This window comes from Carcharodon carcharias, chromosome 2, assembly GCF_017639515.1.
Source record: "Carcharodon carcharias isolate sCarCar2 chromosome 2, sCarCar2.pri, whole genome shotgun sequence".
Lineage (NCBI taxonomy): Eukaryota > Metazoa > Chordata > Chondrichthyes > Lamniformes > Lamnidae > Carcharodon > Carcharodon carcharias.
This window is the reverse complement of record NC_054468.1, coordinates 187,977,748-187,993,295: the sequence shown is the minus strand read 5'-3', so window position 1 is coordinate 187,993,295 and position 15,548 is coordinate 187,977,748. Positions and strand designations below refer to the sequence as shown.

Sequence of the window (15,548 nt, the reverse complement as noted above, 5' to 3'; positions counted from 1 at the left end):
CTTTAAGCAGTCAGTTAAGTGCTCTGGCAAGTTCATTAAACAAACATGAGGGTTGAACCAAAGCTCTGTGGGATTCAAACCTTTGACTGCAATAGTAGAAGGTATGGCTCTTACCTTGGTATCTTCAAGTTGTGCCATATGAATGCTCATTACTGTTTTTGTAGTTCATATTTGCTTTTTGGAAGTTATATCTCCATGCAATGACAATAACATAAATAATATGGAGTATAACATTGAGATTATATTTAAAGACTACATATTTTATCAGTACTGTGCTGATATATAAAAGTTACAAATATGTTGAAAAAGAAATTAGGTGAAAATCTATTAAATGTTCTTTTTTTAGCAGCAAACATCAATTGTCATGAACACTGGATTTAATAATCATATCGTACAACCTGTGTTTTTTTCAGATATGAGTTGCTAAGGCACAAATCCGAACAACCACTTGCATCAAATCCCCCTAAAGATTTAAATCTTTGGCTGACTATTTACTCAGGGACACAAATGTACTATGAAGATAAAGGTCTTAACAGGTTAGATTAAACTACATCAGCATCAAACAAATTATGATTTGATTAACAAATCATTTAATATGTGCTGCTTTCTGCTTTTCAGCATTTCTAATATTTTGAACAACTACTTGTTGTATAAAATATGCTTGGATTAAAATGAAACAGATAGACAGATGTGTTTGCTGTTCTAAGAAGCTATCCTCACCTTGCCATGATTTTGTTTTCCAGCTATATCCTGTTATGAAACAATTTCTTTGTGTATAAGCCACATATGTGGTATTTTGAAACTAACAAACATCAAATATATGCAACGTGTCTTTTTGTTCCACATCATCACATTAAAATATAATTTAAATGCAGCACACTCATGTTTTATGGATCTGTTAACACGATATGGGATGAATACTTGCAATGCTAGGCAACAGTCATTGAATACAACTTATTTCAAATTAATTTATGTTACAAGAAGGCTGGAAAATGTAAAGTCTCTTTTCCCCTTCGGTGGCTTTAAATCAAACTGATGTACAATATTTCTTAAACAATGGTAGCATGGGTAGTTAAAAAGGGAAGAACTCTTGAAAAATAGAGATCTGACAATTCCAAATAGCCCTTTAGAAAATGAGTATGTGGAAATACTTTTTGTTGAATTATTATTGCTGTTGCCAGGACATTACTAGGAGAATGTTGCTGACTGTGTTTAACAGAAGATGAACTAGAATTTCATCAATCATTGTGCAGTGGCCAGAAATGTGTGATAAATTTCTAATAATTATTGAGATCTAGCTCTGATTTCATATAACCAAATTTCCCCTGTTGCTCCAATTAAAGTTATTCTTAGAACTGAAGCCCATCATCCACATTGTTAATGAGGTATGTCATTGTAAACTGCTTTTCATTATTTGGGGTAAGCATTTGCAATCTATTTTCACTTTACAAGTTGATGACTATTAAAGTATAGAACTGCAGAAGTTAATCATCTAATAAAATGTACACTGGTACTAGGAGTATATTTCCATTGCAGTCATACATATTATAAATCCTAAATTCTAATTACAATTTAGACTATGATTCTATTTTATGTTTTTATACTGTAAGGAGATTCATACACTGTAGAACAGAGGAATTTAACTTGTAATTTTGTACATTCAGATCGTCAGTATTTCTTTAAAATTCCAAATATTTATACAGAATTCTCATTAACTTTTAAATCCTTTTATTTATTTCTCCCTTCTTGTAATTTTTTTGAATATATCTGTTCCAAAGTTGAGACGTAATGATGTCATCAAGGTAACTTGATAGAAGGGGTTATTATACTTGAATCTGTGAGAGAAGTTATGATGTTATATTAATTTAATATCATAACTTCTCTCACAGATTCAAGTATAATAACCCCTTCTATCAAGTTACCAGAAGAGATGTTCTTCCATGGCAGCCTTCAAGGAGCTACCTGTGATGTTTTTAAACCGGCCACTGGGTCGGGGGCCGATCGCGGATGGCGGCCCATTTCCCAGCCAATCCCAGGCCCACCGTCCATGCCTGCCCTTAAACCTAAAAATTCTGCCCATTGAGATAGCTGGAGTGCTGGGCTGGGGGAGGATGCAGTTTGAATCACTCATCTAGTCAAGCCAGAAAAGTCTTGGGCTGCAGCATGCAGTTTTATTCTGGTGTGAATTCCACTGCAGAGCGGAAGAGGATAAAGGTTATGTGGCACACCTTTATTGAAGTTACAGCAGTTTACCTTGTGTAATATTACTGGATTTCATATTTAAATACCTATAAGTGAAGGTTGCCTGGAAAGTGGTTACTTGTGGGTTTGACCAAGTAGAGAGTTTTTGAGGGAATGTTTTGTAAGACTAACCTTAATTGTGTAACTGTAATCTTGTGTGCTTAAGTTTCCTTTATTTTTTGTTAATAAAACTTTTACTTTCAATTTTTAAAAAGCCCAAAAGTGTTACTGGACCTCTTACTGCTGAGATTGGTACGTCGTCTTACCATTATCAGAATACAAAAACATGTTGTGGCCCGTAGGCCACGTTTCCCTCTGGGATTTGGTTTGCGCAGCAATTAATATCAGCTTTGGTCATAATTATTTGCAAATTTGCTTTCTTTCCTTTTCTGTCGCTATTTTTGTCTGACTCTGACTCTGTCTCTCTCTCTGTCTCTCTCTCTCTCTCTCTCCCCCTCTCTCTCTTAATCCAATCCTTCTGGCCCTGTTTACCTCTCTTCTTTCTGTACTTGATTTGATATGAGTTCACCCACTCTAATTTAGACTTCCTTCTCAGTCCTTATGCAGTTAATTTCAGAACACTTAAGAAATTTAAGATATCCTGTTAGTTACCCTGTAAAATAGCATACAGAGGTATGCCTAGTTTCTGGAAAGCAATATATCTTAGCAATGAGAGTAATTCGTTGATGGATTGCAACTCTATCTCCTATTTCAGATAATGGCAATACAAAGGACTAAACAATGAAATTTTCATTTATTCATTCAGGTATACAACGTATAAGTATAAACTGATGGTCTATAATGATGTGGGGTACGCAGCAGGGGAAGAAGTCACAGCCATCACACTTGCAGGTGTTCCTAATAGTGGGAGTAATCTTACAGCACAGGCCATAAACCACACAGCAATAGAAGCAGAGTGGACCAGACCAAGTATGTATTGCATACAGCCATACTATATCTGTTAATAGTTAATCATGTAAGTTAGTTTCACTAATCTGCGCTAAAGTAAAAGAGTTCATCAAGAATACCATTGTAATGAGATATTTAGGTGACAATGGCATACAATCTGTTTTACTTTTTCCTAGAATGTATATCTGTGTGGACTATTAATAATCTGTTTTTCAAACCAAGAAACCTTTGATTCTGCAATGTCATTTCTCAAATCCCCATTTTTATCACTTAAACTAAAGTTTGAATGTGTCTCTGAAGTGCTCTATGCTGTGATGGGAAATGAAAATACAAATTTTGGTATGAGGATTTTAAACTGGCTTTCACATTTTCCTTGGAAATTGTACGCTTAAAAATAAATTGCATCTCACAATACCAAACCTTCAGATCATTTTCAAATATAATTATTAGAGTATAATTTCGAAATGTTTTTATTGCTTATTAATTTAAATCAATCCTGGATACTGTAATTATGATATATTTTAATTTGTTCACTATTTTATATTGCATGCTGAAGTAGAATATGCTATTTTTCCCCCTTATTGAGATAGCTTGTAGAGTGTTTCCCCTATTTAAACTGTTCCCTTGACTTTGAGCTTTTAACAGCAGTTTGTATCTTTTTCGACCACAGTATTAAACTTCAATCTTAGTGCAAATCTGGGATGATTCCACCCTAAGTGTGGTAGTGGGCAGGAAAAAAGATGTTTTACCTGCCGGCCACAATGTCAGCTTTGCACGCCATATCATACAAATCCCGCCTCATTAACTATGCATTCCCAGGAAACACGCCAATTCGATGGCGGGTGGGCTGTCAGTCGCCCACAACGCCATCCACCTTGATATTCCATCATGCCGGGTGCCATATTTAAAGTGCAGCCATGCGCACACCTCTCAGTGCTTCCAGCCCTGGACTGCTGCAAAGAAGACATGGTCCCAAAAGGCAAAAATACTGCAGCCACTCCCCCACCGGGTTTAATGACACATCCCTCAACCACCTTTTGGATGCAGTGGAGGCCTGCCGTGATGTCTTCTACTCCCACTCTGGCCACAGGATGGGCAGCAACATCACTAATCCAGCATGGGAGGCGGTGGCAGTGGTGGTCAATGCCAATGCCCTAAGGATGAATGATCTCCGTTCGGCCAACTCTCACACACACAAACCTATCACACATCCACAGGGATCTCACACCTCAAGGGACAACACCACTAACACTCACACACACCCTCACATCTCCATCAGGCTCGTAACCTCTGGAGATCATGTCCTTATGTTGTCCATGTCTCTGCACACCACACAAACATTCCACGCAGTGCCATATATCCTGCCAACACCCTCTCCATCTGTTTTTGTGCAGGAGAAGCTGTCTCACAGCAACAGGGACTGGTCTCAGATGGGGGGGGGGGGGGAGGGGGTGGAGTGGCCCACATTAGGCCCCTCACTCACTTTGAGGAGTGTGCCATCACACTGACTGATGAGGATGTGGACCGTGCCTGTGGTGACGGTAAGGTTGACAATGAACACCCTCATGAGGATCCTGAACCATATCATGCTTCTCTAAATGCCACTGTGAGTGCTGTTTACCCTGCTTTTGACTCTGCTGCCATGAACTAATTATCTCTACTTTGGTTCACAGGGAGCTCTGCCAAGTGACCAATAACTTCAGCCAGCCATTCCCTCATCTCCATCCAGGTCCTCACCTCCAGCCAAGAGGACTCCTCCTTTGAAGAGCTGGAAATAAGCAGCCTGGAAGATCTGTCACAGCGTTTACCCACACCCTCCACCAGCACAGAGATACACACTTCAGTGGGACCTAGATTTAAAGCAGGCTAGGGTTCACAATCTGATGGTCACTGCATGGACATGTGTCCGCAGTAGGAGGAGGCAAGTTTGGCCGAGTTCCCTGGCACTCAAAGGACTGCTGGAGAAGAGGCATCTGTGGGGTCTGAGTCAGATGATGAGCCTCTGGATTTGGCCTTACAACTCATCTTGGAGAGTCAGCAGAAGGCAGGGGAACATCATGCAAAGCTGTTCGAAGCCCTCAACACAAATTGGAGGAGTGCATCTGCCTGCTTCCTGATGAAGTGGTGCCCACATGTGTTCTTATGGAGGTCTCCATTAGGAGGATAGCCTGATCCAGTAGAATGCAGAGATGCGCACAGATCTGCACTCCATCACAGTAGCTATAGGTGAGTTCCTGCTGTGGCAATGTGAGAGGGAAACAGGGGCACCTTGATATTCCCCAAGCTGCTCCTTCCCCTCAAAGAGTCAGGCTGGAGCTCTCAGGCACCCAAAGGGAGGAGGAGCGCCAGCTGGGCACTCCAGGTCATCCATTCAGGAATCCCAGAGGCTGTCTTCTCCCTCTGAGCCCTCTTTGCCTGTGAACCCCTCAACACCATCCGCTGTCACCCCAGAGGGAGCAGCTGGCCCACAGGAGGACAGTCAGAGCAAGCCAGGGTCCCCATGGCCTCAGATCTCCAGAAGAGCCACACCAAAGTCATCAGAGGCAACAGGGCTAACTATAGCACAGGCTCTCTCCATCCCTGCTGTGGATATCAGGGCAGCACCTGGAAGGCTAAGGCGTTCAAAAGTTTAAAAATTCTGATCAAAATTGGTTGCATGGTTGGACATATTTTGTGACTTTACAATCTGAAAATATATTACCTTTCACTGAATAATATGTAATGGTGTCTCTCAATTTCATTGATAGGCTTTGCAAGTCCTCCAACTGCATCTCTTTTACCGATACCGCTGCACCGTCACCCTACCACCTCACTCTGCCCTCGGTTACTCTTACCATTCACTTCGACCACGCTCACGCTCAGTTCACTCCCCAGGAGGCAGTCATGGGCTCAACAGAGCCTTCCCTTACATTCACCTGGACATCCCCCCCGCCCGCTCCAGATACCTTCCCCTCCTGGAACTCCTTGTCCCCTTGGAACTCCTCCCCACGGGCTCCCACCTCTTGGAACTCCTCCCCACAGGCTCCCACCTCTTGGAACTTCTTCTCACAGCCCCTCCAGACTTCCTTCCCTGCTTGGAACTCCATCCTACCTCCTGGACTCCCCACCCCCTACCCACCACCCGCTTAGTCCTTCTCACTTCCCGACTCCTTCCTACTTCCTTACTTCTTCTGCCACCCTTACACCTTCCCCTCTCCGGACTCCTTCCTCCATCCTTACTTCTTGTTCCACCCTTACTTCTCCCTCTCTCCGGACTCCCTCCTCCTCCCAGACTCCTTTCTCCCCACCTTGGAACTCTTTCCCCTCTCAGAACTCCTTCCCCGCTCTAGACTCCTTCCTCCTCCTGGATTCTTTTCCTCTCCGGACTCCTAACTCCCACCCCGTCCTCCCAGGCTCCTTCCCCTCTCTGGACTCTTTCCCTCTGTGGACTCTTTCTCCCCTCCGGACTCCTTCCCTTACATCTTCCTCGCCCATTACACCTACCTCCACAGTTGCCGTCTTCTCCCCCATTACCCTTCCTCCCCTGTATTACCTCTCCACTCCCAACCTCGCCCCCTCCCACCCCCGATGAACTTTCCTTTCCCAGTCAATCCTAGACCTTCCTCTCCCACCCCCCCAGTACATTTTCCTCTCCAAAACACAGCTGGACCTTCCTCTCTATCCCCTTGATCATCTGTTGTGAGTAGACCCTCAACAGTGACTTTCCACCTTCCATGAGTTGCTTTGCAGTGGAGCCATGTCCAAGAGAATACACCCAGCATGTAATGAATGTTCCTCCAGGGTCCCGTTGCTGTTAGGCTCCAGCACCATTCTGCTCCTCAGAGCAAGGCCCTGACAATAAGTCACACTTGTCAAGACATGTTGTGCACTGGCATGTTTTCCCGCCAGTGTGGGTGGGTGATCCAATGTGGAGAGAGGGGGGTGATTCCGGCAGGCTGAGCTTATAATGATATGCAGATGTATTATAATAAGGTTCCCAACACCCGGCAGTAGGAAATGAGGCCCACCATTGACAGGCAGAGCAGCCGATTGCAAACTGGTTTCACGACGTTGTGAAACTGATTTATGGCCTTCTCACCATATTGTCTGCTCACACCGCTGAATGCACCCACGCTAGCAGGCACAAAAAATCCCACCCTTAGTATTAGGAAAATGTATTTGTCCTTCATTAGACTTGCACCTTTGCCTGGGCAATAAACTGCCTTTCAAATAGTAGTCAACTTTTCTGTTCCTTTCTCTGCCAGTTAGATAAGTTTATGTATCATAGTTTTAGCTAGTCAATCAGCTTTGGAGTTCTGTTTAGTGTTATTAATTTCTTTCTTAGCTAGACATTTTTTGTCACAAGTTGATTGAGCCAATATGCTATCGAGGTAAGGTTCTGTCACCAAGAACAGAGAGAAAACATTAGTCCTACGATAAATTGAGTCTAGATCATTCTGACACAAAGGCGATTTGTTCTCTTAGATGCTGCAATCAGTAAAGCCCATTATTGTTCAATAGGTGATAGCCTATTTATTTCTTTAGGTAAATGAGTTTGGTATATAACCTTCTGTTACCAGGAGAAGAAGAAAGACATCACTTTTTCGAAGGAATCCTGATATGGGGACCAAAGAGTGAAAAATCTCTTCCTCATTTCACATGAGATTTAATACATTGGGCCACTAAGTTATTTGATTTATACATCAGGCCACAAGGCTGGATGATAAAGTGTATATTTATTTTTGTGTCAAAAGATAACTAAGCATCCCACTAGTTGTGACCACCCATAACTGATATTCACAATAGAATGTTTAATTATAAATATTTATTTTAATAATCAAAGAAAAATATATAACTAATAAGGATCCTCCTAATTATAATGTATTTAAAACATTGACAATTATTCTACATTCTGCATTATTTATTAACTAAATTGATTTATTTATTTTCTCACTAATTTTCCTCTTCCCAGAGCTTTCACTAAATTCCAGTTCCACAGATAGTGCCGTAAAAAGGGGGCATGTCCTGCCTCCGTTACAGTTATAGTTTTGCCTGCCAATCTTTGATTCTAATTTACCTGGGCCAGATCCATTCTTACTCCAGCCTAGATTGTGCCTTGCCCTTTTCCATCCTACTTTAAAACTCATGATACAATTATCACTGTCCCCTAAATATTCCCCTACTGATACATGATCTATCTCATTCTCCATCACCAGATCCAGCAATGAATTCTTCCTCGTTGGGCCAGAAACATATTACTCTAGAACATTTCCCTGAAAGCACTTGAGAAACTATTCCCTGCCCTTTAGTCACTCAGTCTACATTAGAATTATTAAAATCCCCCATTGGAGCTACTCTAACTTTTGCACCTCTCTGTAATTTCCTTGCAAATTTGTTCCTCTATATCTTTCACATTAGTTTCTAGCCTACAGAATATACCCAGTAGTGTAATGGCACCTTTATTGTTCCGTAGCTCTAACCAAATGGATTCTGTCCTTGACTCTTCTGGGATACCCTCTCATACAGCATTTTAATATTCTCCTTATTCAGTGTGCCATGTTACATCCCTTTGTTCCTTCCCTTTCTTCCCTGAATACCTTGGGCTGAATTTTATGGGCAAGTCCCAGAAGACATTTTGGCCCTGAACCGACCAACATTAATCAACACCGATAACTTGATCCAGACCACCTTAAGGAGTTGAGGGGTGGACTTCTGCCCCTCAGTGGGAGGAAGTCCCACCCTTAAGAGCTGTCACAAATCTGACTGACTGGCAGCTCTAGCAGTTTCAGCACCACCAGAACTCAATAATGGAGGGAACTGGGACTGTAAGCAGGCCATAGGATGAAGAGGACATGGCCTCTGGAGCGAGGTGAATTTGGTGTTTTGGACAGGGAGGGATCAGGGAGCCAATGGAGGAAAGATAGAGTGGTGGGAGGAGAAGGTTTGGGTGGCCAGGCACGAAGTGAAAAAAAGAGATAACATCTTGGCTCCAATGCACACAGGACATACCGCCCATCCTAGCTGACTTTTAATGAGTTGGGTTATAAAAACAGCCATCCCACCCCCACCTTCCTGCCCAAGTCAACTGCATTATGGCATGGGTAGAATAATATTCTGATCAATTGGCTTGTTAACAAGCTCATTGCCCGTTAATTTTTTTTATTATTTCAGCATCCGCTTGCCCACCATTTTATGGGGAATGGATTGGGTGTGGGCAGGAAGGCAATAGGCTAGCCACTCGCCATACTTTATGCCCCCCCTCCCCCCCCCCCCCTCCCCCCAACCAACACAGTGCCAGAAACACTCCTGGAGAGGGGCTGTAAAATCCAGCCCCTTTTATCCAGCAATATTTACTACCCAGTCATGCCCTTTTTGAGCCAGGTCTCCATTAACGCCAAGATCATATTCCCACTTGGCTGCCTGCGCCTGCAGCTCACTAACCTTATTTACCATGCTCCTTGCCTTCACATACCTCGTCCTCCTTCAGGTGTCATGCCCTTAGAGGACGTTGGCAACCATGGACTTCCATTGGATTAGTCCATGATTATGCTTGACAAAGTACTGCTGTGGTTTGCCATTGCCTTCTTCAGTATGACTGACCAGGAAACTCTTCCGCTCTTACCGCCTGCCATCAGGCATATTGGAAAGATTTACAAGCTGATAATCAACTGATTTGGCCATGTTATGAACACATCTTCCATGGCCATCAAGTCCCAGAGTGGGACCAAGAGCTTCTGGCCCAGAGGGAGGGACACTACCACTGTGCCACAGGACCTCACCTTCACATACATGCATTCTAAGCCTGATTTACGGGGAACAGATTGGGAGTGGGCAGCAAGTCAATGGGCTAGCCACCCATCATATTTTATGTGTCCCCCACACCAATATCCTCCCCCTCGCCCAGTGCCAAAAATACCCCTTTGAGAGGGGCTGTAAAATCCAGCCCCTTGTATGCAGGAATATTTACTACCCAGCCCTTTTTGAGTCAGGTCTCCATTATCACTCCGCCCTGAAGAAGGGTCATACAAACTTGAAACATCAACTCGGTTTCTCTTCCAACAGATGCTGTCAGACCTGCTGAGTTTTTCCAGCATTTTCTGTTTTTATTTCAGATTTCCAGCAGTATTTTGCTTTTCTCATAGTTTAGACCTTATTGCATTCCCTCTTACTCTGACCCCATCTAATGCCTTACTATGTTTAACTGTAGTGCTAAATGTCTCTCCCAATTCTTGTGCACCCTGTTTTTCCTTGCTAATGATACATGCTAGTTCCCATCCATCTGTCAACTTGGTTTGAATCTTCACCAATAGCACGAGCAAACCATTCCACAAGGTCATGGCTCCAACCAAAGGAGAGTTTTCCCATTGATTCTCAATCATTTCAATGTTACTGGGGCTACTTGATGCTACACTGGGTCAAATGCTGCCTTGACGTCAAGGTCAATTGTTCTTAGCTGACCTCTGGAATTCATCTCTTTTGTTCATTAGTGGACCAAGGCTAAAATGAGGTCTGAAACTGAGTGGTCTTGGTGGAACCCAAAGTGCACATTGGTGAGACACTTGATAGCACTGTCAATGCTTAGGATTGAGAGTAGATTGATGGAACAGTAATTTTCTGGATTGGATTTGTCCTGCTATTTTTGGGCAGCACATACCTTGGTAATTTTTCACATTGTCAGATAGATGCCAGTGTTGTAGCTGTACTGGAAAACTTGGCTAGGTGTGAGGCTAGACCTGGAGCACAAATCTTCAGCACTGCAGCTGGGATGTTGTCAGACTCCATAGCCTTGTTGTGTCCGGTGCACTCAACTGTTTCTTGCTATCATTTGGAGTGAATCAAATTGGCTGAAGGCTGGTATCTGTGATGTTTGTGTCCTCAGGAGGAAGCCAAGATAGATCATTCACTTGGCTCTTCTGGCTGAAGATGATTGCTTCAGCTTGAATTTTGCACTGACATGTTGGGATCTGCCATCATTCAGGATGGGATTGTTTGTGGAGCATTCTCTTTGAGTACTAGTCTTGTTTTGAGCTGGCTACCTGGAAATTTTGAGGAATTGACCAAGCAGGAGTCGTCTGATTTCTAACCACTGCATTCAATATATAATAGTAGATATGTGTGAAGAGTTCCATTTCACATTCATTCATACCTAGTTGGACCATTGCATCCACATAGCCTTTTTTTAAATGAAAACAAAATATTGCAGATGTTGGAAATCTGAAATAAATATAGAAAATAGTGGAAACACCCAGTAGTTCTGGCAGCATCTTTGGAGAAGCGCATCAGTGAATGAGTGTTCTGATGAAAGGTCGTTGACCCGAAACACAGATGCTACTTGAGTATTTCCAACATTTTCTGTTTTTATTATTGCCTTATTTAAGAATTGCCCTTGTCCCTGAGAGATTTTTTGATCATAGGCAAAATGTGTTATCCTTAGAAAAGCATATTATATATCAACAAATCACCTTTTCCTTCTTCCCACTGAACGCTCCAAACAACAAATCAGTTCATGCTCAACAACTTGAAAAAGCTAAGACTGAAAGCAACACAGCTGCTAGAATTTTTCCAATCTCTCCTGAGTGCAGCGTTCAGTTTCCCAAAAATGTTCAGTTTGGCCTAATTTACAAAACTCCACAAAAGGGCATGATTTAAATTTATGTAGTTTCCCCTAATGACACTATTCATGCAGGATATTGTTGATGCATGGGCCAGTGTTCAGATGTGTATATAATGAAAAACATTATATCAATGGTTTTGGAGTAGCTTGTAATCCTTTTTAAATTACATAATTAAGCTAATATTTATTTTAGAATAGTGGGGGATAACGAAGTGGACAAAATATAAGATGGAAAAAAATCTCCCTAATAATCAAGCAAAGCTCCGTGGAGTCATAATTCTCTGACAAAACTCTTAAAAACTAGAAGGTATAGAATTCCAAGAGTACTGTTTGGCTCCACTTGGAATAATATGAAGTTGTATTTGATACATATCAAGCAATTTTACGGGCAAGTTTGCAAGCGGGGGTCCCATAAAATTCTGTTGGTGCCTTTCCCACCTGCCCACCCCCAACCTGGCCATGGTTTAATGGGTGGCAGGTAAGGCCTTGGGCAACACACCCGCCCTTGCACCAATTGAGGCCCTTAATTGGTTAATGGCCACTTAGGGGCCATTTGCAAGTTAGCTGCTATTTTTTCAGCTGGCAGGAGATCAGTGATGACAGGAAGCTTAGCAAGTAAGCCTACTTGGGCCTTGGTCAGGAAAGCAGGGGTGGAGGGGAGGTGCCTGCTTTACGGCCCTCTTTTCTGGTCAGAGGCCGGCACCCCCCAAGATCTGTCCCCTCCACCCCAGGCCTGAGCACCCCAGCCCCCAACCCATGCCACCCCTGCCCCCAGGAGCCTCCTGGCCATGCCAAGAACCACTCCACATGCCCAACATTTTCCATGCCATCCAGTTCCTGGCTTTTCTTATTCACCAACAAGATGCAGTCCCAGCAGTGTCCACTTATTCCGGTGGTGCTGCTGGCCAATCAGGTTAGCTGGCAACTCTCAGAGGCAGGGCTTACTCCCCAGATGAGAATGGAAGACCTGTATCAACCAGTTAATGCTCCCCATGGTGGGGCAATCTACCAGAGCAGGGAGCAAGTTTTACGGCTACCTTTTCGGTGGCGGGGCAGGAAATCCTGCCACCTGTAAAATCCTGTCCATTGTTTAATTTAGATACTTATAATTGCAATTGTATGAATGAAATATAATTTTCTTTGGCATTTTCAGTAAATGTTAATCATTGAAGGATGATCAATCAGCCTTGATAGTTTAACTAATTATGTTCTACTCTTTTTAAATGAAAGCTTTGCAAGAATTGGAGGGAGATGTGGAATATTACATCCTGTACATCAATTCAACTACCTATAGCAACTCTGTCTCCTTCCCAGCTGATGTGAACTATACACTGATTGACGATTTGCATTTAAACACAGAATATTGGCTTTTCATTGAGGTCTTCAATGGAGCCCATAGTGCCAGAAGCGAGATGGTGCATGTGACAACGTCTGATGGGGGTTAGTAAAAACATAGATGTTCAAGACTGTTTAAAATCTGAGAATAAATGTGATTGATTTTTGTGGAGGTTGAAATCAGTCATCCATCCATAATAAAATTTCCTGTTATTGAAGGAAAATAGCTAAAACGCTAAAATCCTTAAGTGCTGTTGTCATCAAGTGATAGATCAATAAGGGCCCCAGTGAGACAGTTGCAGATAGCTCTAATAGAGTATATTAGCACAGTTTTTTCAGATCTTCCCATGATACCAGCATATATCCACACTGCTGTTTGGAAAATACAACATACTCTGTCAATAAATGGGAGAATATAAAAACAATTAATGTTTCTAAGTGATTTCATCTACAGAGCAGTGAGCTTTTAGGATAGCAGGCAAATGTAGAGCCATACCTAATGTACCTGGAGATTTGACGCTCAACCATTGCTAAAAAAGAATCTTCCCCTGAGACTTTTAACTTGCCTGTCCCTGTAGAGAGGGAGAGCTTCAGGTGAATTTCTTCAGTAAGTAACCTTACTCTACCAACTTGAGTCTGCAAGTTCTAAAGCAGGGTGAAGTCCTCTGCAGATGTTTCCTAGAAATGAACTAGATAGCCTTTTATCTATCTTCCAATAAAACCTTATAGGGAATCACTTGCAGGAAGATGTAGAGACAGGAGTGATGCTTTGTCTTTCTCACAGGGTTACTTTGGAACTCATTTTGAGACCTAAAATGTTCAGGAATTCATATTATCTTGAGTATTTCTGGTCAGCCACTGCATGAAATAAAGTTGTTGGCAAAGTTAAACTATCTGGTCTTGTTGCCTAAAAACACCGCACAAATAAATTTCAGCATTTATTTGACTTTCCAAAAGTCTTAACAATAGAATATCTTTATGAAATGAAAACTCTGTGTGACAGCCCTATTAGAGTTCTTTGTGGATATAAATGGCAGAGTAGACAAAGATGTCTAAGGTTAAGGATGTTGGTTGCAAACCGATCAACTTTAAAAAAAAAAGGCTGCCCCGCAGCAATAATACTCCGGGGCAGCCTTAACAAGCTGAGAGTGGTACTTCCACCCCTCAGTGGAAGGAATTCCCATCCTTGAGAGCTGTTGGCCAATCCGATTGGATCCACATGGAGACAAGGAACCATAAAGAAGTAGAAACGCTACACCACCAGGTTGAAGGCCTCTGCTGTTGAATGATGAGAGAGTGCAGTTCATCTTCAATTTCGAAATGAAATCAGGAGCAGATCAGGGAGGGTGGTCAAAGTGCCAAAGAGACTAATCCTTTGAAGTGTGAGGCTGGGGAGAGATGCAGCAGGATGTGCATAGTTTGGATAAAGACTTAGGGGAGATGTAGAATAAAGGGAACACCTGATACTGAATTAACTACTGATTTAACTATGATACAATGTCACTTAACAAAGTGACTGCAATCTGGTGAGAAGCCGAAGTACAACCTGGTGTAGAGTACTGAGGTGTATATAGATCTGTAAATAAACAAGAATATTCTTTACGAATAACAGGCTATGGTAGCATTCTTAGGATAACAGCCAAACCCTTGAAAAAAACCCAACTACATTACAACTCAAGATGAGTTGTAAACAACTCAAAGGCTATTTCCTGCGCTATCCTTTGATGTCATTAGTATCTAGAAATTTGTCACTTTCTGTCTTGAAAATAGTAAATGACTGAGTTTCCACAACCCTCTGGTTAGAGAATTCCAAAGGTTCACTATCCTCTGAGTGAAAAAATTCCTCCTCATCTCAGTCCTAAATGTTCTGAGAAGGTGTTCCCTAGTCTTAGATCACCCTCCCCAGTCAGGTGAAACATCCTTTCTGCATCTACCCTGTCTGTAGCCTCTTAAGAATTTTGTGAATTTCAATGAGATCACCTCTCATTCTTCTTAACTGTAGAGAATGCAGGCCCAGTCTCCTCAGTTTCTCCTCATAGGACAGTCTCACCATCCCAGGAATTAGTCTGGTGCATCTCTGTTGCAATCCCTCTATGGCAAGTATATCCTTCCTTAGATAAGGGCACCAGCTTTGTACACAATACTCCAGATGCAACCTAACCAAGGTTCAATCAAAGCAAGACTTTACTCCTGTACTCAGATCCCTTTGCAATAACATACCACTTGCCTTCCTAACTGATTGCTGCACCTGCATGTTAGTTTTCAGTGACTTATGAACAAGGATATCAAAGTCACTTCAACATTTCCCAATCTCTCCCCATTTAAGAAATACTCTACACCTCTATTCCTCCTACCAAAGTGGATAACCTCACTTGTCCACATTATATTGCATCTGCCATATTCTTGCCCACTCACTAAGCCTTTCCAAATCCCCTTGAAGCCTCCTTACATCATCATCACAACATACATT

At 42.3% G+C, this 15,548-nt stretch overlaps 1 protein-coding gene across 1 annotated transcript in view; it reads left to right on the top strand.

Annotated features, from left to right (window-relative positions):
• Positions 1-15,548, top strand: part of ush2a (Usher syndrome 2A (autosomal recessive, mild)) — a 1,196,697-nt gene that overhangs the window by 857,998 nt on the left and 323,151 nt on the right. Inside the window, exons 42-44 of the mRNA XM_041207243.1 lie at positions 414-536; positions 3,008-3,171; positions 12,974-13,183. Coding sequence (XP_041063177.1) covers positions 414-536; positions 3,008-3,171; positions 12,974-13,183 — 497 coding nt within the window. The remainder of the gene's footprint in view (positions 1-413; positions 537-3,007; positions 3,172-12,973; positions 13,184-15,548) is intronic.